The following is a 25,149-nucleotide window of genomic DNA, read 5'->3' on the forward strand; positions in this document are numbered from 1 at the left end:
AATATGCTCCCCCCCCCACTACAGAATGACTTTCTAAGATGCCAAAAATGTGGCCTAATTTTTAATGGTGTTATATTTTAAATGCTTGCTATAAATTGCGTCACATCTTAATCTAAAAACGTGAGATAAATTCGGTGGAGTACAAAGTACAATATTTCCCTATTAAATGTGGAGTGGAAGTATAAAGCATCAAATGGAAATACTTTTAAGTACTTGAGTAAACGTACTTTGTTATTTTCCGCCCCTTTCAATACCAATAATGGACTGTATATGGGGAGATTAAAATCGACATAGGAGGCAAACAAAGGTCGCCCCCCCCCCCCTTTTTTTTTTGTTCCAAACTGCTAAACAGCAGGAATATGGTTTGATGTTTTCCGGCTCCTCATTCATCAGCGACTTGATTTCCTCTGTGAAAGTGAACTAGAGGCAGCCAATGGCGTCGAATGGCGCCTCGCTTTCTCCCCCCTCTCCCTGATGATAAATCGTGAGGCTGGCTTTGTGCGAGGAGTCTTGACAGGAGAGGATAAGCGCAGCCCGGCTGCAGAGAGAGAGAGAGAGAGAGGCTTTCACCCATCTCGCCTGAGGAGGGACGGGCAGCTCGCAGACCATGCACCGCACTCTCAACAGGTTCCCTCCATCACTGACGACACTCACTTGCGACTTAACCGGAGGACTACACCATGGAAACGGATGGGAATTCTGTAACATAGCATAAAACCAGTTGGATATATGCTTGAACAAATGGCTCCTGCAGCTACAGCACAGCATCTGTCCGACCCCTGAGAAAAAAAAGATCCAAGTGTGGATAAAAGAGCTTTTTTTTTTTTTTTTTTTTTTTTTTTTTTGGGGGGGGGCGGCGGAGAGGCCGGGTTGCTGCCTAACCCCCCCCATGCCGGCCCCCAGAAAATTTCTGGTGGCGTCCACCTCGCTGCCTCTGGCTCTGGACTGGGGCTGGAACCTGAGCTTGTACGTGGGGCTGCTCCTAGGGCTCCTGACGCTCCTGATGCTTCTTCTCTGGATGCTCCTAAAACAGCTCAGCAACACTGTGGCCAAATCGATGCTGCAGCCCGTCCGCTCCTTCAGACAGCCCTGCTTTGAACAGGAGTTGAAGCAAGTGATGTGAAAAAAAATAAAAAAAAAATGGGACAAATCTGCCCAGACGCTGCCAGGACTGAGGATCGTTGGAGTTCATGTAAGAAAACGACTTCACAAAAGGATTTGTTTTGGACTCGCGTGCTTATATTGCCTCGCAAAACAATAAAATCTGTTCCCATTTATAGAAACCACTGTCTACTCTTTGTTGGTTTCGGCATGATCTTTCTTGGAAAAGCGTGAAACAGGGAGTCTCGTCTATGTTCTTTTGAGTTATTAAAGAATCTGTTGATCTTATGCTACGTCTATTTCTTTTCATCTCTCCGATGAATTCACACAGCCCAGCTCAAATATCTAAATTGCCCAGGAAAAAGCAAAAGCCAAGATTAAATCTGCATCCTGATTTATGCTGATCAAAAGCAGAGCATTTAGGAGGGGCAATTAGCACTCCTCTCTCATGGTTGGTGAATTGGCAGGGAGGGATATTGAAAATATCCGCCGATGAAAAATTTATGAAAGGAGCTGCGCCCGCTTCGTTTCTCAACTCCTGTGTGTCCATGCCAAAGTAAATTAAACCCCTCGACGCCGTATGTGCAAAGTGGTGACTGTTCAAAGGCAGGGACCATTTGTTGAACCGGGAAAGATGCTCGTTGGTAAATTTAGCTCTTAATGTGTTTTAGTTTTATTCTTCCTCAGTCATCAGTCGGAGCCGGCGGGGCAGTCTTTGATTGATCCGTCTGAAAGGAATCAATAGCCTCTTAACCCTGAGGTGGAGCGTGTTAATAAAAGCTTTACAGCTGATTTCCTAACATAGTGACACAAACGCACAAAGATTTAGCCCGGCTGTGTTTAAAAGTATAACAAACCCTAACTATCCGAACATCTAAAGCCCGCTAATCTAACCGACTGGTTAAATTGGAGTCTAATGCTGCGTTCAAATGTGGAACTCGTTAAACTCGTGGTTACGACGCGGGAAGTCGTGGGCACCGTGTGCTCGACGTTCGAGTGGTTAAGCTGTAAAAACGATGTTGCTAGGCAACGGCAACACGGACGGCGTCTAGAAGCCACGGAGGCTAACTTAGAGACAAACTCTACGTGACTAAAATTACAATATATTAGCTTTAACATATGACAAAAAAAAAAAAAGAACTTCCACGGCCGTTTCTGTTCATGTCATCAAACGCGTAACTCGTGAACTCGAGGCTTGTAGAAAATTTTGAGTTCCGACGTCGTGAATACTACAAGAGGGAGCCGTCCATATGGACTCTTCTCGTGTACACGGTAAATACGACCCCATTTGAACGCAGCAACAAAAACATATTGCAAAACTTGTTACCTTCGGACAGAACCAGGCTGTAGCTGCTTTCACCTGTTTCCAGTCTTTGGTGCGGCAATTTTCTCACCAAGCTCTTGGCAAGAAAGAAAACAAGCCCCCCCCCCCCCCTCAAAATGTCAAACCTATTCCTGTAAATGTTTAATCTCACTTTTAATGGTCTGTCTGATAAATACTTCAAGATCCCTCGGGTACTTTAACACCAGCGGGTCTTCGTGGATTCCTCTTCAACAGGATCGCGCGCAGGTTATTTCGAAACTAATAACGGTTTGTCTGCTTCCTTCAACGAGACACCTGTAGATCAAAGAGGTCTGACAGCATGTATTGATCGCACCACGTGACAGTTTCCACATGTGTTGGTTGAGTTTAGATTTGCCCTCCGGCACTACTCAGTCATCTTCCTCAGCATGTTTCTCCAATAAAACGATACCAAAATGATACCAAAATGTCTCTTTCAACATACGTGCAGAACCCTTCGTCTAAATTAAAGAGTCACAGCGGTGTCCTCTATTCTGCTGGGTTTAACCTGCCGACTGTGCAGAGGCAGACTGGTCTAGAAAACCTGACTGGATGAGAATAAACAGCCTGTTGAACTGTTGAAGCTTTCTCAAAGTCCGGTAGGAGACCGAAAACACCCGCTTCAACATTATCAAATATAAATCAAGGTAAACTGTGCCGCTGAGCAAGAGTAGAAAATAACATAGATCTTGTTGCTTGCTTTAAAGATTAGGTGAGAAAACGCTTCATAAAACGTATTTTCTGTGAAGTAGCTAAATTTGCATTTTATGATGAAAATGTATTGAAATTCTGTCCCCTCGTCCTTTTTTGTTGATGCATTTTTTTTTTTTTTGCAAATGTCATCAGGGCTTTTCCTCTTGATATAGATGAACAGGGTTGTAGCGCTATTTGTTAAAGTACTGGAGAGTACACATGGGCATGGACGGTAAAGTTGTTTCCATTTCCATCACTTTCATTTCGTCCAGTTTCATTTCGACAGTTTCCTGCAAATGTTTCACAAAAACAGCCTTAATAAGAAATTAAGGTTTTCTGTTAGAGGGCTTTTAGTTTGAAACAGACAGGAAGTGTTGAGATTGTATTAATGCCGTAACTTCAACAGGGCAAACGGTAGCGGATCAAAACGATGCTTCAAGTTAAATCAATCAATGCACCTTGAATGTTAATGTGACACTTTGACCATTACCTACGTATGTTTTTATTTTCATTCTTGCAGGAAATTATTATTGTTTCATATCGGGGCCCATAGTCTCAAGTCATAAACAAGCAATTAGCTTCATGGTTCTTCAAACCAGAGCTACAAAGAGTTACCCATTAGAAAAGCAGATGTTACTGGCGGTCTGCTATAAATATTATGTTATTTTTGCAGAGGCTTTTTAAAAGGTCCATGATGCCAGGTAATATTTGTTGAAATGAAGCCTACATTCAGCACAGAGGACGATAGCAAACAGAGGCCATCAGTTGCGTCTGGGGAGGCTCGCTGATTGATGACAAAAGCTTATTGTCTGTCAGTCAGCGGCGGTCAAATTGAGCTGTGAACACAGCTCTGTCACAGCTGTCGCAGGGCGCACCGCTCATGAATAAAAATATCACAGTGATTCAGTTTGTAAACTGACAACTCAGGGACGACAGTGGAAAGTGAAACCGACAGTCAGCAGTTTGCAGCCTCGCTGACTTGGATTGTAAATAACTCAATTGCTGTTCCTTCATAAAAATAAAAAAATCGTTTAGATTAAAAGTTTCCTGCAAAACTCGGCAATGTTTATGTAGTGTGGTAATCCGTGAGGTGCATTTTGTCAAGTGATAATCAGTGTCAGTCTGAACAGAAAGATATGAATGATTTGATTAAAATGAATCTATATATTTTTATTTCAGATATTCAAAATGTGATGAAATTAAGTTTACAAAGCAACAATAATCCCTTACTTACTTCATTCATTTTTAATAAATATTGTGTCCTAGCAAATTTGATTTATTTTGGAATTTGTAGTGTTATTTGGGCAGTGGATGCAATAACTGCTTCCACCAAGCCGATGAGTGTTTTTTTTTTAATACCCAAAATCTTGTCACACTCTTTATTAATTGTAATTATCTGGTGCACAAATTTGCACAGTTGATCGGCGAGCTTTGTGCTGACCTTTAAGGAAAACCTGGAGCGTCCACAGTAGAGGAAACCAGCTTTAGCTGTGTTGCACCTTATTGTCCCAGTAAACTGTTCCACAATAGATCAACAGTTTGTAGATAATTATCAACATGTTTTACACTCTGACTGTATTAGCAACCAAGCTAATGGTTTGCTAAACTGCAACCACGGAGAAGGTTTCCCGCTTTAATGACTTTTATTTAATTGAATTCAACTGTTTCAATTGCAGAAGCTATTGAAACCGAGCTAACGGTTTTAGTAGAGTATTCACCATCACCGAGCTTCACCCACGAACGTCACCTGAAATCTGCATAATCGGAAATGCATAAATGTAACGCAACAGTAGCATTATTATGATATTTATTTAAAGTTTTGCTTCCATTAGTTAAAAATCAAGTTTTCATTTGTAGGAGAAAGAAAGTGTTACGCTTTCAAGAGGGGACGACTGTCCAGCTTTTCAATAGCCATAATGTATAATACATTGTATTCTGATGAAGGAATAAGATATTTGATAGGGTGAAAGGAAATACTGCGAACTTCCAAGGAACTGTAATTAAAATCGTAATCTGGGCGTTAGTTCAGTTTTTGTGATAGTGACTCTAGTCACTAGATGACTTCTTAATTATGTGGGAAAAAACAAAAACAAAAGCTCCATTGAATCTGATATGTTTGTTATAAGCTTCCATGTAGCTGCTGTTTGCGCGTGGTTGAAGGAAATTGGCTTCACGCCAGTCCGGGAGGCCGTGAAATGAAACGGGATCACCTCCGAGATGCTGTTCACACTCTCATCTTCTCACAAGCGCTCACGTTAATTAAAGGTTTGCAGGGAGGAGGATGGCAATAACGACATGCGAGCTGTACACTTGGCGCTTCGCTCTGCTGCCCTTCTGTCGCACCTACCGTCCATCAAACGTCTCCTGTTTGTGTCCTGTTTGCCACGACACACATTTATCCCAGATCGACCAGGCCTGAAAATATGTTAATGTGAGGCACGAAATGTAAAATAAATGATCGAGAGGCCAAAGGAGAAACCGTACCAATTTAAAATGACATGCTGAGTTTAATTTTAGAGTGAATTATTGTTAAATAAGAGCGACATCTTCAGGCGTTGGTTCACAACATTGAAGTAATTATGGGTTTATGTCATTAATCACCTCAAGAAATTTGCTGACAAATTGTAATGCTGAGCAGCAAAGTACTTTTATAAGTACATGTTTGAGATACTTGCACTTCACTTGAGTGTAATTTACACCTGTACTCCATTACATGTATAAAACAGTCGTTTAGGTTTTACTTGACCTAACAAGTACTTTTATTTTGATGCAAGTTACGTACTTTTACTTAAATAACATTTCCACTCATGTTGCTACTTTAATTTTGTAAAAGGTCTAAATACTGTTTCCACGAGTGGTGAGACTAAGGTATGTATCATCTATGCTTTTGTTTTGTACATTAATTAAATAATTTTCAATAGTAAATGTTCATTGGAAAGGGCATGCACATTAAATGACAACAGAAATAACAGATATTTAATGTAGGTGTAATTTAAGTGTGTGTGTGTGTGCTGTTTTTTTTTTTTTAATGCTTCGTTGATCCAGTATTATATTTTGCAAACCTAATCTAAAACTTCTGGGGAGGATTGTTGACCTTTTCAACTTTAGAATGAGTGACAAACACAGTCAGACAGGATGAAAACCTTCACAGAAATCCACTCTCCGTAAGAAACAGCCCTGTGGACCCTCGGCGCGCCCGCTATTGGAAAAACCTTTAACTCTTCTCGCCTTTTGAAGGTCACACCAAGGCGATTGGATGGCAGCTCCCGATCTGCTGTTTGACTGACAGCCGGTGAAAGGCAACACTGCCTGCGGTTGAGGAAGTGCATCCTGTCAAGCTTTCCCTTGTGAGGAGGAGGAGGAGGAGGAGGAGGGCAGAAATTTAAGAGCTTACCTGAGTCACAGATCACCTGTGCGGAGACGAAGACACACACCTGTTGGTAAGAGCAGAAACCCATTGTCATGTCAGTATTTCCTCAATATTGATGCCAATGGTAAAAGTTTTTGATCAAAAGCTGATGAGGTCTGTGTTAATCAAGATTTTTTTTTTAATTTTCTGTTCCACTCTCTTTCAGTTTGCAACGCTTATCTTCCATCAGCAAAAATAATGGTAAGTGTTTCCCTTAATTGTTTTTTTCTATAACCTAAAAAAATATTAATAAATGTTGCATGTTTTCTGTTTCTGTTTTTGCATAAAAACAGTTTAAATTAAGAGCAGCGTGTTTTAGCCACAGCACCAGAACTAACCTTTCTGTTTGCGTAACGAGGTGTGTCGTGACTCTTGAAAGGGCATCGCCTTATCAAACCACCGCGACGCTCGCTCTGCTCCATCGCTCCTAAACAATTCACATCATGAATAGCGCCAGCGTCTGATTTGCATGTAACCCTAAATTTTTCTTTTTGTTTCCTAAAATTAAATTGAATTCAATTTTTTTTCCCCCAATTCCGTCTTTCCAATTACTCCGAAGACTCGGCGTATGAAGATACCCTGACTTTTAGATGATCCTCACTTCGCCGAGAGGACTTCCCACAAAGATGAACTCATTAGTAAAACATTAGTACGCCTCTTGCCGTGTACTCGCGTCGGCACGAGAAAAGAGAAGGAGAGGCTTCATTTGATATCCTTGATTTGATTTTCTCCCCTCCAGCTTTTGGAGAGACCTCAGACTGTCTGATGAGGATAAGTAGATGGCAAGAACTTCGTTTTCAGTTGATGACGGTGGTCTAATTCGCGCCATATTGTGTTACCGTGTGCATGGAAAACCGCTCGTACCCGAGTCTATTGGGTTACAATTTCATCCCTAATGGCACTTTGGCTGAAAAGGAAGCACGCTACTGTTTCTGAACCTAATAAAGCACAATAAGTTAATGAAACAGACACTTTTCAGATTGACTTTAGTTTGAACCGTTTCCAAACCCACAGAGCTATTCTGTGCAGTAGGACTGCTTAGGTGTTGATTAATGTGAATCCTATTAGATCGACAACAAAAAAAAACCTGCTGTGACTGTGGATCACAGCAGAATACCAATTAACGATGCACAATGTTGAAAAGCCGCTATAGGGAATTATTTGAGGAGATTTGATCATTTTTGCTGTTTCAAAATGTGAAGTTTCAGGTACCGTGAAAAAAAAAAAAAAAAAAAAAACATGGTTTAAAATGTTTTGTCTCTCTGCAGCAGCTCTGTGATGGGCTAAATGCTAACATTAGCATGCTAACCTGTTCACAACTGCAACCTTAACACGCCAGCTCACCACGTTCACCAACACAATTTAGCCGCTGGGCATGCGAACGTTTGCTCATTAGCTCTAACCTAAAATTCGTCACGTTCAATATAATAGTTACTGAGGCAACTCACCGTGGATCCAAATCATCAACTATATGTCGGCGGTGACAATGATTTATCCATATGGAGATATTTGCAACCTTTGACCTGCTGATGGCGCTACAGATGAAAAGTCAATGGGATTCGGTGCTGAAGTTGAAACGAGGCTGCACCTGTTGTTTTGCTATTTCGACAAATGCCATTTTCTCTGAGCAACCACCAAGTGAGACCATTCTTAGACCTGATTCAGATTATTCTAACGGCCCACAGTTTGGGTGGACAACACGTAAACCCATGTGAGTCTCTGATGGCCTTTGGTACTGTTTTTATACTTCAACTGCTAACAGTCGCCTGAGGAAATTTTCCGGACATCTTTACATTTGTGCGCCCGGCGAGGGGGATTGCTTGAAACACCATTTGAGTCTGAACACTGAACTGAAATTGATTTGAAGTGGATCTCATGTTGAGTTGAGCGATATGTTCGTTTCGTAGTAAAGAGCTCTCAGCTGGAGTCAGTCGGAAATAATCCTCAGACGACCAAGCCAGCCTTCTACTACTGAAAAATACCAACTAATTTATGGCTTTTAATTTGAAAATGTATTTTGCATAAATAATAATAATAATAATAATAATAAAATTACAAGATCTGAGTTCATCGTGTGCAACAAATAGTACCATAATACAAAATAGTACATGTACAATAACAATATATGGTTGTAAAATGGCCACGGTCTGTGCATGCATACAGTACTTAACGTGTAAACAGTGCGTTCTCATCCGCAACCCGTTGATGAAGAAAAAAAACGTGAAGAAAACAATGCTTGTTAAAAAAAAAATTCTTTTTATGATTTAATGTGCTGCTCCACAGGAATACAGAGGCAGCGTCAGACCGTATGTCAACTTCAACGCCAAACACGATGCGGAGGTCCTCCATAAGGCCATGAAAGGAATCGGTGAGTTTCTCAAAGACGAGTCTTCGATGGCACGTTATGTTATCCTACTGTCATCGACTACGGTATAGAATCTTTCACATAGAAAAAAAATGAACGTATATTTCCCAAAAACTAAATTCTGTGCACAGTAAAAAAAGAAAAAGCCATTTTCAGGTGTTTATGGCTTGTGATACGGTAGAGGTTACTTATTTCAAGAAATCATCCAAATTGTGAGAGTTACATATAAATATAGTAACTCCACAACACAATCAGAAGTCACTATATAATGTTTAAGCTGCATTTGCACGGGACCGCCAGTGACCCTTGTATATATATATTTTTTTTGTGTGCGTATGAGTAGAGTTTGCTTTAAACACGTAACGAGCTCGTTTTGCGTCTCTGTAAATTCAGTATAACAATAAAACACTCTACAAACACAGCTGTCAGGGAGGCGTGACCGTTTGCTCCTCTAAGCAGCTAATGCAACCCTCTGGCACAATGGAAATAAATCTTTTTTTTTCCTAGGTTGGAGTTGTTCGGAAAGATTTTGTCCCATTTAAAAAAAAAAAAAAAAAAAAAACTATTCTGGTATTTGTGCACGTTTTCAGAGTTTTTCTATCGCCCATAGTTTTTTTGTTTTTTTTCTGTGTACTCACATGGACAAGAAGTACCAGGGAAATTGAGGCCTCTCTATGTTGGCAGACTACTTGGAGACTAAATAGAGATGTTCCTGAGGCCAAATCTAGCTGAAAATCACACACTTCTAAATTTTGAGAAATGTTTTCAAGTGTAACCTCAAACCTAATTTGAGAATAGGTAATATACACTCTGTCACTGTCACTCAGGTTCAAATTTTTGCATTAAAAACACCATAAAGTCCTCCTACCTTATTTTGTGGGACAAAAAAAAAAAAACGGTTGAAATGGCCTTTTCCTTCTGGATAAAGGAGAAACTGTATATCAGCAAGTTTGAAAACTTTAACTTTAAAGCAAAACTTGAAACACACACACACAGTGCAGAGTCATTTCCACAATGTCCTCTGCAAAACCGCCACAGTAATGAGCACCTATACTGTACCGCTATCAAACATGGCCACAGTCAGTTCTATAATAGGACGGCAGGGTGGACTGGTAAAACAGTCTGAAATGGTTTGAAGCTTTGGTCCATCTCAAGAATGCATTTTTGTACAGAAATAAGGCTGGGGATTTTTTTTTTTTTTCGATTTTTGGCCCATCGCTTTGTGGGCAGTCGGGGCAAGAGGAACCATTAAAGGCAATTTATGGTCTCCGTGTACGCGGACAGCTGCGGACATGAACTCCAAACAGCGGACTTGAACGCTCCTTTGTCCTCGACGTATAAAGGAGAGCTGGATACTGGATTACAATTTGGTGCCTCATTCATTTGAGTGGCCGCATTTGCAGAAAAGAAAAAGCTAAAAGTTTTTCAGGATACATCTTTTACTTAAAGGGACGGTTGGTGGCATGCAAATCTTAATTTGGATTACTTTTTAAAAGTTTGACCTTTGACCCCGTTTTCTTTTCTCAGGTGATGTAATTTTAGAGTGTAAATCAATAGCGTGGCTGACAATCATCAAACTAAAAGGTGTACTACAGACGGAGTTGGTGTAACAGTTGTAACGCGTGCTCCCTCCCCCCACCCCCCTTACCTCCCACTTTTACTTCCTGTCAGTTTTGATACTTTCATAATAAGAGCGATAAGGAACTGTCCACTTGGCAATTTAACGTTTGAGTAAAAAAGGTAAAAGGGAGAAGAGAAGCGACTGCACCAATTTTTTTTTACAGTCGGAGCTGTCAGTGCCGATCATCGGTGCCGATCAGCAGGGCTTTGCGCCATAATTACCTTGGCCTTCACCCTCGGTGGAAATACCACGCGCTGCTCTTCAGCCTGTTTGTCCAGCTGAGCCCTTTCCTCCAAGGTGCCGGTGACCTTCTGGAGCTATTGATTGTTAGACATCCAGGTTGACGCTTCATTTGGGTTTTATAACGAGAAGTCATTTATTTTGAATCAGGAGGGCCAGCTGTGCAAACATAATCACGCCTTATGAGATATCTGTTCATAAAAAAGAAAGATTTGAAAAAAAAAAAAAAAAGAAGCAGATTTTGGTCTTCACCCGCGTGAAGGTGTGTGCAGGACTTGTTCGTGTGACGCTCACGGAGTCGCTTTTCCATGTTATTTAAAGCTTCATGATTTGTGGTGCAGGTACGGACGAAGATGCCATCCTCATGCTTCTGACGGCCCGCAGCAACGATCAACGCCAGCAAATTAAGGCAGCGTACAAAAAGGCCTACGGAAAGGTGAGGTGACCGACGAATGAGAACGGAGAGCTAGTGACTACTGGCGGTCAACACTGATGGACAGCTCTGCGTGGTCCTCACTCACCAACATACCGCGCTTCATGCATACAGACTTCGCTTTGTAGTATTTTAAACATCAAAAGGTTACTTTTTCCACCACTTGCTCGTCTTCACTACAACAAGGCTTGATAATAAAAAGTGATAAAAAAAATAAATATATATATATATATTTCTGTCATTAAGAATGAAAGCAGAAGAGATTAAATTTTGTAGGAAAAAAAAATTCAACAGTCCTTCGGGGACAATTTCATGACAGAAGCAGCGCGTAGATCAGTTCCCTGCAGCCTGCGTCAACCCGATCACGTCGCACTTCCTCACACGAGACGGGGGCATTTTTACGCTCCCGTGCACTTACTGTCTATCACATTGTCAAGTTGCGTTATGACCACCTGTGGATCAAAGGCATCAAGTTAATTTGCTTGCTGTGGAGGTTGTTGAAAAGCCCTCCGGCAGAGGTTTTTTGCTCCCTCGAGTATAAATAGATGAAGCGACTTGAGAGAAAAGGAAACCACAAAATCGTTCCTGGAATATCTTCGAGTATTACAGCGTTTTATCAAAACGATCAAGAGACTGGGACTTTGTGCTTTTGGCACTATTTCAGTGCAGTTTTATTACATTTAAAAAAATATATATATATTATTACCTTAAACTGCTCCTTTAAAAAAATAAAAAAATTACCTGAAGCCAGAGCTCCTGTTTCTGTTCCCTCCTTATTACTCTTTAACTTACAGGATATCACTTCTGCTCTGTAATCCACCCTTTCAACAAATCTTTTATGGGACTTTGATATCAGATATCTGAAAACTCAGAATGTAAAATGTAAAAAGATTGACATCTGAAAAGAGAAATGTTTTAAGTTATCTAGAAATAAGGGGATTTTATTGAGATGCTGTTACCCGTGCATTCCCTGCAAAGCCCAAATCACTGCAGGTAGATTAGTTGGTGGTTTAAAGAAATATGGCAAAGTAAATGTATTTTTCTTTTCTGCAGGTACATTTGTTGTGATCATTCTCATTCCTCAGAAAAAAATCAGAAATGCAGTGAAATTTTCGTCACCTCATCACGAACCCGAATGTTCTGTTTATGTTTTTGCATTTATTTGTAATAATTTCAAGAGAAGCGTAACTTTGTTTTTACTTAATGTGGTTTGTGTATTTAAAGAATTATTTCTGTGAAAATACAGTTATTAATGTTTCTACTCCTCTCATCCGTTAATCCTTATTTGACCACAGGACTTAGTGAGTGCCCTGAAATCTGAGCTCGGTGGGCTGTTCGAGAGCCTGATCGTGGCCTTGATGACCCCGTCTGTCTCATATGATGCTTCTCAACTGCAGAAGGCTCTCAAGGTAAGTAGCGACAGCCTCCTCAGATGCTCCGCTTAACTCTCAGTCTCGTATGTAACTGAGCTGAATCCCACAGATGACATCATTTCTTCTTTTTTTTTGTTTTTATCATGTTGATTTGATGCTGAAACATTCAACGGAGCAACAGACCATTAAAATGACTGCGATCGAGGCCTCCCTTCTGTTTAAGACAGCATGCACGGCGTACGCCAGCACAATGTTATTGGAGCTAAGCTAATGATGGCTGATTGACAAGTTAAAAAAAAAAATGCCTGACAACCATTATGGACTCTTCCATGTTGGTCTGCCATTTAAAAGCTGTCTAGATGGTTTAATCTACTGTAAAAACCTGCTGCTACATCAACCAGATGTGCAACAAAACGGAGCTTTGATTTTAATTTCTAGGGTGTTCAAAAACAATTGAATGTTAGAAATCTGCTGAACGTGTAAGTCAGTTGTTTGCAAACACATTAGCTGCAACAACTCCATCAGGTGATCATACATCAGGCTGCGAGTGTGTCAGCAGGGGTTCTTATGTGTCAGATTTTCTTTTTGTCAGCTTTCAACAGCTATAGCTCTTTTTAGACCTCGACAAAGGGCTCATGACGAAGACAAAAGAATCTTTTGTGTTATTTTGTCAGAGGTTGTCATGGCGTTTTCCTTAGTTTTTTGTATTGTCTTTTTTGCCATTGTTACATTCATGTCAAAATTGACATTCATTGTCATCAATGAGGTTCGGAGCTTTGATATTTACTTTCATAACTGCTCTAAAAACAATGAAAAAATAATAATAAAAAAAAAAACAGACCTTATTGTCTTTGGATTGTCGTCATTGATGAGACTACGTTTCCTCTCATATTTTGTCTTCCGAAACACAACGCAAGATGTAACGGAGCCGTGTTGGTATTAGATTTCTCTTCATATCCACCTTTTTCACCTCTCGTGTATCTCAAATGAAAAACACGTCAGGTTGGACGTATTTTCGTCTTAAAGGCTTACGACGTTTCACTTCTGCTGCTTTTTATATCACACTCAAAGCTCATAAAGTCCGCAGCACGTCGCCTGAGGAAAAAGCCGTTCTCCTCTTATAACTCAAATGGGACTTTTCTCTCATTATTCTTTAAAAAACATTTAGATTTGCAATTACCGGTGCAAATGAGATGTTCAGTCAAAGTGAAGGCAAATGCTTTCGGGGCTTAGGCTCAACATTCCCACCACACTTATCGCTGTATTAGTTTGGTGTGTCGGACATTTTTGGTCGTGAGGTTAATTGCAGCAAAGAGAAGAAAGCCCGAATGATAATTGTCTTTAGTGCTGAACTCATTCATTGTCTGACTGCATACGTTGAAGTGTGCTGAGCTCAAAAATTCTTCAGATTTTTATATTTTCTTGGAGAATTTTTTTTCAACCTTTTTCCCCTCTTTAACCTCCAACATTGCTTTTTTACCAACCAGGATTTGGGGATTTTCGGGCCTTTGTCGCCTCGCACGGAGCTCATCCCTGTGTTGTGTTTGTTTCCCAGGGCGCCGGGACTGATGATGAAGTGCTGATTGAGATCCTGGCCTCGAGGACTGGCGAACAGATTAAAGATATCATCAAAGTGTACAAGAAAGGTGACGTACTCTGACCGAGAGAGAGGCAGACAAAAGCAGATAAACATGGCTACTGTGACTGCTATTGATTAGAGAAAAAACTGCGAAAGGTTTCTGTTGACAACATAAAAATATTATACTATCACAAGCATACAATTTATTCAATAATAAAAACAGAAAAATCCTCCAAATTAAACAATTATTTTTAAATGCAACATTATCTTTTGTTATTTTACCCCAAATCATGGCCAGACGTTTTATTAAAATTATGTTCTGTCTGACGGAATTACCTTGTTCCAACCCTTCATTAAATTTATATCATGTTTGCACTGAATGAAATACTGAAGCACAAGCTTTTGTTAGATTTGTGCCACCTTTTTCTCATTTAATAACTGATTCATATTTTCGCTTTTAAGGGCCCCTTTCGGTCTTCATGAGGTGTCAAACCACAAACTCTTGACTCGTGTCTCGTGTATTATTGAATATAAAATATCACCAAACATCCAGCCAAACATGTTTTGATATATTTGGAAACTTTAGGATTACGGTTTCGGGCGCACAGCATGAGTTTGTAATGAGCGACCCACCAGCTCATCCGATACTAAACGGGAGTTTGTTCTCATGCTGCTGCCTCTGTGTTGTTTGTGTTGCATCCTGCTGCTCACTTCCCTCATTTCCTGTCAGCGCTGCGTTGCCTGTTATCAAATAAAAGAGCTAAAAGTGGCCGAGACACGATGATCTGGACGATATTGTACCAGAGAGAGAAAATATTAAACACAAGTTTCTTTCTCGCCTTTAACCTTAACTTGTGGTCGGGCTTCTTACAGTGTAGTACAGAACTGAAAAGAGCCTGTAAAGACTGAACATAGATATATATTTCTTATTTCATAGAGATTTTTTAATAACTACAGCATTAAGACTTCTTTCCCAAGAGCACAATGCTTACAGCCTCCAGTAGGTTGTAATATATGCACTTCACCTACACCTGTCTCACTTAATTTACCGCCACAGGAATGTCTAGCAGGTTTAAGTTCCATTAAACCATATTGGAAAATATTATTGGACAGACAGAAATGCCACAGCGGCCATTACTCCAAGAATCAAATTTCCCCTGTCGGAGGTCCTTCTGGCAAAAACGCAGGACTTCTTCTTCTTTAGCGTTTTATGGCAGATGGCATCCAGTGAAAGGTGCATTACCACCACCTACTATATAGGAGTGTGGACCAGAGTTACCTATCCCCTTACAAACAAACAAAAAATTCATTCATTCATTCATTAATGACCCCTACCCCCTAAGGTTTTAATGCATCTTTTAGATTAAGTTCCTCAACTCCCAGCTTCCTCTTTCACTTGTCTCGCTCTAAGTGTGAATTCCTGGCAATGACAAACGATATGATCGACAGATTCTGATATTTTGCAGTACTCACACAGCCCTGCAAAAACGCAGGACAACCCACCGGTGTCCATTGCAAACATTAGTGGCGGGAAGTGTAATCAATCTTCCTCTCTTCTCCCCAGAGTGCGGCGGGAAGCTGGAGAAGGATATCTGCGGTGACACCTCGGGGCACTACCAGAAGCTGCTGTTGATCCTGGTGCAGGTAAAGAAGGGGACGCCGCGGAGACATGAGAGGCTCCAGTGACGCCATTACAAAGTCATGACAGGTTTAGGTGTGGGTCGTGAGCACAATACATTACAGTGGGTGTCTTGATTGTGTTTTGGTTTACGCAGCGTAAAGTAAGCTTCACGGTTTTGGGACAGTGAGGGTATAATGCAATCGTCAGGGGTTAAGAGGTTAAGGGAGAGGCTCTGAGCTCACCGTGTTTCCTTCCACACTGACCTACTTTTGCTTTCTGTTTGTCCACCTGTCTGTCTACCTGTCTGTCCACCTGCCCGGCTGCAAAGGGGAACAGGGAGAAGGGAGTAGACGAGGGAAATATTGAGAAAGATGCTAAGGTAAGAAACAAGGAAAACAACACATGACAAGATGTTTTTGCTTTATAATGTTTTGCTTTTTGTCAGTTCATTTCTAAAAGGTCACTCATATTCAAAAGGAATCCCTTTTTAATTAATCATTCCTGTTCACATTAAACCCCATGTTACAAAGAAGATGGGACTCAAACTCAATTCAAACCAGAATTTTCTTAAAAAAAACAAAAAACAAACTGATTACTTTCAAAGCCAACATTTTTTCATGTAAAATGTTTATTTTAAGCACACGGCAGATACGAAAACATTTAGAGGATTGTGGTCACCGCACTTAAAATATGGACTTTTTATTCATTCCCAGGAAGTTACTTCTTCTTGCCAAGAAATAGTCCAACAAAAAAGCCCTAATTAAATTGTTGAACTGTCACTTATACACTCTGATTTGTGTACAGAATAAATCATTTGTGAACTTTAGAGCTGCAGGTAGGCAGATTCTGTTACCTTTGGACAGACGCAGGCTTCCTGTTTCCATGTTAGCTAAACTTACTGCATGGTATTTAATAGAGACATTAGATGGGATCAGTCTTGTCGTCTTACTTCCCACCAAAGAGCAACTAATATTTCCCAAAACATCAAACTGCTCCTTCAAGGTTAAAGAAAGTGAGAGAGTAAAAGAACAAACATTAATTGCAAATCTGTGGCTAGAGGTGAGCTTGGTATTGACCTTGATAGTGACGTTAATATCATCAGTGAAGTGCTTGCTCATTTAATATGGACAAGGAATACTAATCTGGTCACGCCCCATATTTGTCATAACAATAAAAGCCATTTAGTCTTTATTTTGTGTGATGAGGTAAACTTTTAAGGTATAAACTGTAAGAGCAGACACCCCTTTCTGTTTTATGATATGGAGTGATCAGCCTCTGCTGTGGTTTGTGGTTTTAAATGTTTACAACAACGACAATAATGTCTTCATATTGAGGTGCTAACAGTTTTATTAATGCCATAATGCAAAATGGATCGGCTTTAAAGGGTGAAAATACAAAATAATCCTTCTCTTAAACGTCATCATGTTAAGAATTTCATCATATTTGCTCTTTAAGGGGAAGTATGGATAGAGACCAAGAAAGCATTAATCTTCTCTGCAGAACAGTCAATACATTCCATTACAGGATATTAACCTTTGAGATGATGACATGTTATTTAAAAATGCAGTGTTTAAACTCCTCAGGGATCAAATTAGCAGAAATAAACAGTGTATGACTCATTAAAAACAAATAAATAATTGATAATATGAAAAACAAAAATGTCCCTAATGGATAATTTAATCAAATGTATCTGAGCAAGTGAAAAAAAAAAAACTGTCGAGTGAAATGACATGGAATCTCTAATGGGTCTCTAACAGCAAAGACGAAAGTGAAAAACAACCACCTTTCTGGGTGGTTTTGGCACAGAACAACTCCCTGCTGTCATCTCGGCTCTGCCTGTGGCGCTGCATGTCAACACAAGGTTGATGTGTGTGTGTGAATACGTGTGTGTGTGTGTGTGTGTGTGTGTGTGTGTGTGTGTGTGTGTGTGTGTGTGTGTGTTCTGCTATCACAGGACTTGTATGCAGCTGGTGAGGGCAAGTTCGGCACCGATGAGAAAAAATTCATCACAATTCTTGGCAACAGGAGCGCGGAGCATCTCAGAGAAGGTGAGTTTGATCCGAGTGCGTTTTAATGCTGCAAAAGAGAAATCTGCAAATAAGAGACACAAGGACATGTCGATAGTAAACAGCAAAAAAACATCGAGGCAAAAGGTGAGAGAGCCTCAGAGTTTAATAAGCTGTGATAAACAACAAACAGGAGCTCAGCAGTGAAGAGAGCTCAGAAATATAAATCATAAAACATATTTGAAGTAGAAAATAAAGCATTGGGTTAACGCAAAAACAAAAGAATAAGCTTGACATAATAGTTAAATAAAGCCAGAATAATATGATATATGAGACAGGATGTAAAATGTGGTCTCTTGGATTTGTGGACCCAAACATCCACCCTGACCTCCTCCCTGAATGGCTTTTACAAGGAGACAATAAGCTCCTAATTATCACCGCGATTGTCAGGATTCAGGTCGTTTAAAGTGTTCGAACAAAAGGCCGTCGCCGTCGTTTTTGTGGTCTCTTTCGCATTTACTCCGACGTTCAACCTTGTAGCGACGTGGCCGTCGAGCGGATCGATGGCAGCGACCTCACTGTGCTCAAAATTTGGAGAAAACAAACACTTGTTTAAAATACGCTGGGAGGGAAACACTTTAGGCCTGAATAGGCCACCGAAGTAAGCTACGTTTGATTCATTCATCCACGTGGGGCTCGTTGCGTCGACACATAATGTCGACTGATGTGTTTTTCATAATTCCCTTAACACGAACGTGAAGTGGAACATAGTGATGTGATGATTCTGCTCTTGTATGATAATGATATGGCTGATAATGTGTATCGAGCCGCGGATCGATAAATCCCCAAAAACACAGCATACAAAACACACTCTTATCGTACAAAGAGGATGAAGTCAGTGCTCAAGCAGACATTAACAAGTCGCCCCGAAGTGAAAACACGCTTTTGAAAACGACTCGACCTTTTTCCACGCCGAGCACGACTCATTCCGCTCTGACAACAGCATCCGAGCGTCACTGTGGTTTTTTGTTTTTTTTCCCCCCGCAGTATTTGTTGTCTATAAGAAGCTCGCCGGCTCTGATATAGAGGACAGCGTTAAGGGCGAGACCACTGGGAATCTGGAGAACTTGCTGGTAGCCGTCGGTAAGACCCCCCGATTTATCAGGGCGAGGCTTTCGGTCGTCACGGCAGCAGTGACGACCAGCCGGGCTCCCTTTCGACCTGCATGTCAGAATAACATACAGCAGGAGATAAGACTTGACAGTAAAAATCTATTTCAATACAGTGTCAGCTTAACGTGAGAAAAATTCAGTCTGAAGCAGAACCCTGTCATGTTTTTTTTTTTTTTTTTTTATCTCTGCAGTGAAATGTGCCAAGAGCGTCCCGCAGTTCTTTGCAGAGGTTCTCTCTAAATCGATGAAGGTAGGGTTTCACTGTCGCACCCACCTCATGTACAACACTGAAATAGATGAAAATTTGGTCATCATTTGTCATTCTAGAAAAGATTATACACAGAACTACAAAACTAAAAGTTGCCTACAAGGACACGGCTTACTGCCAGTTCGCTTAGCTTAGCATAAAGACTGAAAACAGAAAACAAAAAAAGTGATTAAGCATATTTCCCAAAATATCAAACTATTCCTTTCAACATAAACTCAATGTTCACTGCGATTGATTACTGTGCATAGAGGACAGTACAGAAAACAACATATGAATTTCACATGTGCAAATGATTGTGCACGTGTGAAACATGTGGTTTTGGAACATTTTCATGGTGTAATATGTGAAGCCCATGTAGATTCCCATGTTAAAACCTTTACATATTTTCCCCACGTTATGGGGATGTATGTTGCAACATGTGGTAAACATGTGTCATACATGTATTTTTTTTTCTGTAAAGGAAACTCAAGCAGGTTTCACTCTGTTATTTTACTTTTATATCATAACAGAAACATCTGGAATGATGTGAAAAACTGCAAGAATTCATGTTAACTTTTAGTTTTGTGTAGTTAGGGGTTCCTTACAGTAAAAAAAAAAAAAAATGGGACACACGTGATCACATGTATAACACGTGCTTACCACACGTTGCAACATATGATAAACATGGGGAAAAGATGTGGAAAGGTTTTCACATGGGAATCTACATGGGCTTCACACACTACACCCTCAAAATGGTCCAAAAAACACATGTTTTCCCTCACATGAGTTTTTGCACATGTGAAATTCATGTGTTTTTCTTGTAATGTGAGTTAAACCTTCCAAAACACTGACATTGTCCTTTAATAAGTAGATTTGCAGGATGGAAACAGCAATTCGCTCGACAATCTGACAAAGAAACGATAAATAAACTAAAACTACAGTAACTGAAAGAGAATTTGAATCCAGACACTTTATGGATTTGTGCGACTACATCTGGACTGAAGTTCGTCGAGTGTGAACTCCGGCTGCTGAGTGTTTGTGTGTTTTTTTTTTTACGTGTAGCGAGCTGGAACCGACGACGGCACCCTGATGAGGATAATGGTGTCGAGGAGCGAGGTGGACATGTTGGACATCAGAGCCTGCTTCAAGAAGACGTACGGACAATCTCTGTACAAGACCATCCAGGTACGGACGCTTTTATTTCACGGTTTTTATGACCATCATCATTCCGAAGAAAAAAAAGTGTATAGCTGTAAAATGTAATTCTCTTCCCAGTTTTTTTTTTCCCCCTGATGTTTTGTTAAATGTTCTCATCCATCCCTCTGCATGACGTTAAAGCATCCAGCCAGGTGCACTATGTTGGTGCCGCTTATGTCAGCGCAGCAATGGCGGAGGGTGATTTATTGAAGATGTCTTATTCAACGTGACGAGACTGCTTCCCTTCTTTAAATGAATGTGTTCTCCCGTGGCCAGATGTTCCTATAGTGGAGAGTTATCGCCTTCCTCCTGTGGAACGCACAAACGGCCAATCCTGAACACCTAAATAAGAAATAACCTTTAAATCAGTGTGGGAAATATATATATATTAATGTATTCTTTTTTTACTGTTTTAAATTTTTCATATTGGTATTTTTCACTTGTTCCTGTTGGTGTCAATATTCAATTATTGTTCTGTTTATTCTTCGGTTCAAGAATCAGAGCGATACTTACGATTTGAAAAATCGTCACGACTCAATTCTGTGTGTTAAATACAGGTCTTATGTCAGGACATGGTCAGCTTAGTTTAACATGAAGACTGGTAGCGATGAGCAACTAGCCTGGCAACCTCAAAGGTTTTTAAATATGATTACCAGCATCTCTAAAGGTCACTTAATTAACTCGCTGACACCGTGCACAGACAGAAATGTAAACAAGACGGAAAACTACACGCCGGCAGCTTTTCTGAGGCACAGCGGCGTTTTGGGAACGTCAGCATGTTTACAGTGACCGAGCTAACATGCTGACATTTAATGTTCGGTCATAAATCAAAGTATTGGGCAAATAAATTTTTTTGTGGTGTTAAACAACGGTAAGGGCAAAGTCGTTTCAATTCATCCTGAGGGGGAAATAAATGTCTGTGCAAAAATGAACGGCAATAGCCGTTGAGACATTTCACTAAAACCTACAAATACTGCAGTTTAGAAGTATTTGTACTTAACTTGAGTGTTTCATTTTAATGCCACCTTATACTTCATGACATTTTAGAGGGAAATATTGTACTTTTGACAGTCACTATTTATAATACTTTTTAATACTACAAGTACCTTTGCTGGATTAAAGTTGCCTATTTCTTGCCACTTTCAATGGAAGTATCTGTATTTGAGTATTTTGACAGTGTTATTCGTACTTTTATTTAGGTGCAAGACCTGAATTTGCCTCCTTCACTGATCGTGTTACATAAAAAGTGAGCCGTAGAAACGAGATTTTCTTTCAAATTTTAGACCAAACCAGGTTTTAGTTATTTTTCTCTGCGTCCAGTCTTTAAACTAAACCAGGGTAATTACCTCTTTGTTAGCTCCATATTTAATGCACAGAAGGGAGAGTGTCACCATTAGTTCTTCAGAAGATAGCGAATACGCATATTTCTCTAAATGTCCAACTATTCCTGGACAAATCGGTTTAAATCACTCGACTGTTTTGATGAACAACATTTAACTTCTAATAAAAGCAACCGTTACTTGTCAGCTTTCATGTAATTATTTGATGACCTCCAGATATATATACGTGCGCGTGTAATGAATCAATTCCCCTGCAGGCATGCACTTTACCCGGCCACGTCATGATTAAAATAACCCACGTCCCCCAGGCATGCCTCCACCTCCCCGTCGCATGCAGTCAACAGGATTTATGTAACGTTTACCTTGTCATCATAGGATTAGGAATACCTTGGGAGCGCTCACTATGATAACCATTATTACCAATTTCCATACTGAAAACAAAATAGTGTATACAAAGAAAAGGGGATGAAAAATGTAACGATGAGAGACGTGGCATGCTGAACATTTAGAGTAAAAATGCTTTCTTTTTCGAGTAGCCAAACTTTTTCAAGAGTGTTAGGAGATAAACGTGTTTTGAGTACAAACCAGTGTTTTATATTTAAAATTATATTTAAGAACTAGATCATTCAAACAGCTGATATTTTGACTTGCCAATCACACGTATAATTAATAACATACTTTTTTTTATAGCTATATTTCATTGCTGCATATTCACAGTCTTGATATTGTGCATGATTCTTCCAAATATACCTGAGCTACGGATTCTTTTTTTAAAAGGAAAAAAAAATAATCCGTACTCCTTGTTGAGCAAACTAAAAGTATGAAGGCACGAATATATCACGTCGGCACTGTATTTATTTACAGAAGCAGCCATCTGACTAATCCAGAATAAAGTTACTTGGCTTTGTCGTTGCTCAATTTATTACCTTACTTAGTTACGTTTGTCTCATTGGCACTTTTTTTTTTTTTATTCATCTATTTATTTATTGAGGGTTTGATTCTTAGTAATCTTTCTGTTCTTAGCCCTGTTCTATCTACCCACCCGTCTGTCTGAAGCTAATATAAGAGAAATACTAGTAGCATTTGTTGATCCTACTAACAGACGCTTGGGGACACGTGACAGTCTGCGGGGGTCAGGACGTCCACATTCACAGTTAGCACTCTTTCATTACAGTCACTCGGCAGACACTTTTGCACAGAGGGTGTTTGGGGAGTTTGAAGTTCAGTGTTTTTGCTCGAAGACGCTGTGTGACATGCGGAGAGGAGGAGCAGCCCGTGCAGTTGCCATCCCACATGTCGAGTAAAGTGTCGCCCTGACGTTCAAGCGTCATTGCAAACAAATGCTTGAAAGAAAGCAGCGCTATTTAATCACATTTTAAGAGAAGGAATGAGTCATTTCTGCTGTCAATCCAGTGAATGTAAAGTTTCACCCTCCTGAATGAAATGATAACACTCATGATTGTTTTTTGTGTTTTTTTGCAGGAGGACACGACCGGAGACTACCAGAAGGCTTTACTCTACCTCTGCGGTGGGAATGATTAATGCTGTCTTATGATGTGTTTAGCAGCAGCGGCTCTCATGGATAAGCGAGACACAATCTATACACGAGATGAGGATATTGATCCAGTGTCTCCTTTCCTTCGTCTTCTTCTTTCTGACTTCAGCGTGCAGTTTGATTAAATTAGTGTGAATTACCCGCCTGTCATTTTGACTTACGACGATATCTCGCAGCATAAATATCAGTTACAGTCATTTAAAAGTTCGTGTTTAATGTCGGACGCAATTTGAACAGCAAACAGCTCTGACGCAGTGTTTCCTAAAGGTTCAGTTTTTGATTTTAATATTATACAGAATAATGTTAGCCGTGTTTGAAGTAATTAAAATATTGATTATATTAAAATCTTTCTATTAAGTTTCTCATAACGACACATTGTTAACACTTGTTTACCTTATTCGCACTCGGTGCTCACAGCATGTGTTAAGTGCAGCTTAGAAAAATACAATGCTGCTGCTGAATTATTAAAGCCTACACGTCGACAACGCTGCCGCTCTCATTAATCACCAATGAGATGCTGATCCAGACTCCGATTGCAGCGCCGTCTGTCAGTGATCAATAAGTAATGAGATGCTATTAGACATTTGTTGACTCATAAAGAGACGTCTGCCGCCTGGACCTCTCTCTGCATCAATGGGCCAGATGTCAAACAAATTGGGTCCTTTAGGTCGGTAGATGAGAGATGGCTTCACTTCTGCTGGAGCTCGAACCACAGGGGGGCAGCAAAGTTTAAAAGGAGCCACACGCTGTTCATTTCACTGACTCAAGAGATGGCACTTTAAATATTTTACTTTGAAAATCCGTTTCCTGGTTTTTAAGTGGGTCTCCTCCTTGTTATTGTCAAGTTGTGCAATTTCCAAAAAACTATATTCCCACGGCATATATTTATCTTTTTGGGTCCACAAAATTCAAATTTCAATTTGAACTCCTTATTTAATTCACAGTTTGACTTCCATAAATCTTCCTTATGTCTTTACTGTCTTGTTTCCATGTTTATTCACACGTCCCAAGAATTCAGCTTCATATTTTTAGTATCTTTGTGAACCTTGTATGATGCATAAACTGCATCCGAAAAGTAAAGAGCAGCAAGTTTGTTTACCCAAAGCTGCCACACAATTAATGAGGATCTCTGTTTGGAGCTATAAACTAATGATTATATGTCATAAAACAAACCGATCATTTCTAGACGCGGTTCAGAAGCTCTCTACATTTTTCACTGTCTTGTCTGCCAGACGTCGTGTTATGTACTCTGCTCCTAAACCACCTGAAGGTTCGAGTAGGAAAGAGTTTTCATGTATCTGCATGCTTTACCGCGGAGGCTCTGACTCCGGTTCAATGCGAAATGACGCGCAAATTGATGTTCTGTCACTGTAGTTAAAGTCATGAAGCTAAACAGCCACAAGTGAACTTCTGCAGCATTTTGTTGCAGTTAATCTTCTTTTATTTGTTTCAGATATGGTGCTGTATTGAAAGTATGTGTATGTGTTGTTTTTGTTGGAGAAAGAACAGTAGGTACCGACTGATTTTTATTAGGACCGTTGTTGAGGTTTGAGCAACTGAAATGTCAATTTAAAACCACAAAATAGACAGAACAAGTCAATGATGACGTCTTTAACGGATATTCAAACAAATATTTCAAACAAAGCATTGTTCTGATTGAATTCGTTGGAAGTTTTACAACGAAGTATTGAGTGCTGCTAGGTGTTGGTAATAAGTCCTTTAGGTCAACCTGGCGCATTTCAGTTTTAAAGCTGCAAATCTGACCTCGCTAAACAAATTTCTGTATTTCTTTTCTAAATGAGAAAAAGTTAAGCAGGAACTAATCTAGTTTATGATGTGTTCACTTGAAACCTAC

General features: G+C 40.0%; 1 protein-coding gene across 1 annotated transcript; it reads left to right on the plus strand.

Moving 5' to 3' along the window:
• Positions 1 to 889: 889 nt before the first annotated feature.
• anxa5a (annexin A5a) lies at positions 890 to 23,540 on the plus strand. The gene is made up of 12 exons (XM_069171506.1): positions 890 to 1,114; positions 8,829 to 8,913; positions 11,113 to 11,207; positions 12,500 to 12,613; positions 14,133 to 14,223; positions 15,721 to 15,800; positions 16,106 to 16,156; positions 17,732 to 17,825; positions 18,831 to 18,926; positions 19,147 to 19,205; positions 20,265 to 20,387; positions 23,222 to 23,540. The coding sequence occupies exons 1-12, from the start codon at positions 890 to 892 to the stop codon at positions 23,279 to 23,281; spliced, it is 1,173 nt and encodes a 390-aa protein (XP_069027607.1). The 3' UTR covers positions 23,282 to 23,540.
• Positions 23,541 to 25,149: the final 1,609 nt, after the last annotated feature.

The sequence above is a fragment of the Embiotoca jacksoni genome, unplaced genomic scaffold (genome assembly GCF_022577435.1).
Source record: "Embiotoca jacksoni isolate LCO1_2020_lvr unplaced genomic scaffold, fEmbJac1.0.p SCAF_5, whole genome shotgun sequence".
Lineage (NCBI taxonomy): Eukaryota > Metazoa > Chordata > Actinopteri > Embiotocidae > Embiotoca > Embiotoca jacksoni.

Excerpts from the sequence above, each read along its gene's own strand:
- anxa5a (XM_069171506.1), top strand. The coding sequence starts at position 890 with ATGCCGGCCCCCAGAAAATTTCTGGTGGCGTCCACCTCGCTGCCTCTG. Across the intron at positions 8,914-11,112 it reads TAAGGCCATGAAAGGAATCG|GTACGGACGAAGATGCCATC; the intron begins GTGAGTTTCTCA and ends TTTGTGGTGCAG. Across the intron at positions 18,927-19,146 it reads GAACTTGCTGGTAGCCGTCG|TGAAATGTGCCAAGAGCGTC; the intron begins GTAAGACCCCCC and ends TTATCTCTGCAG.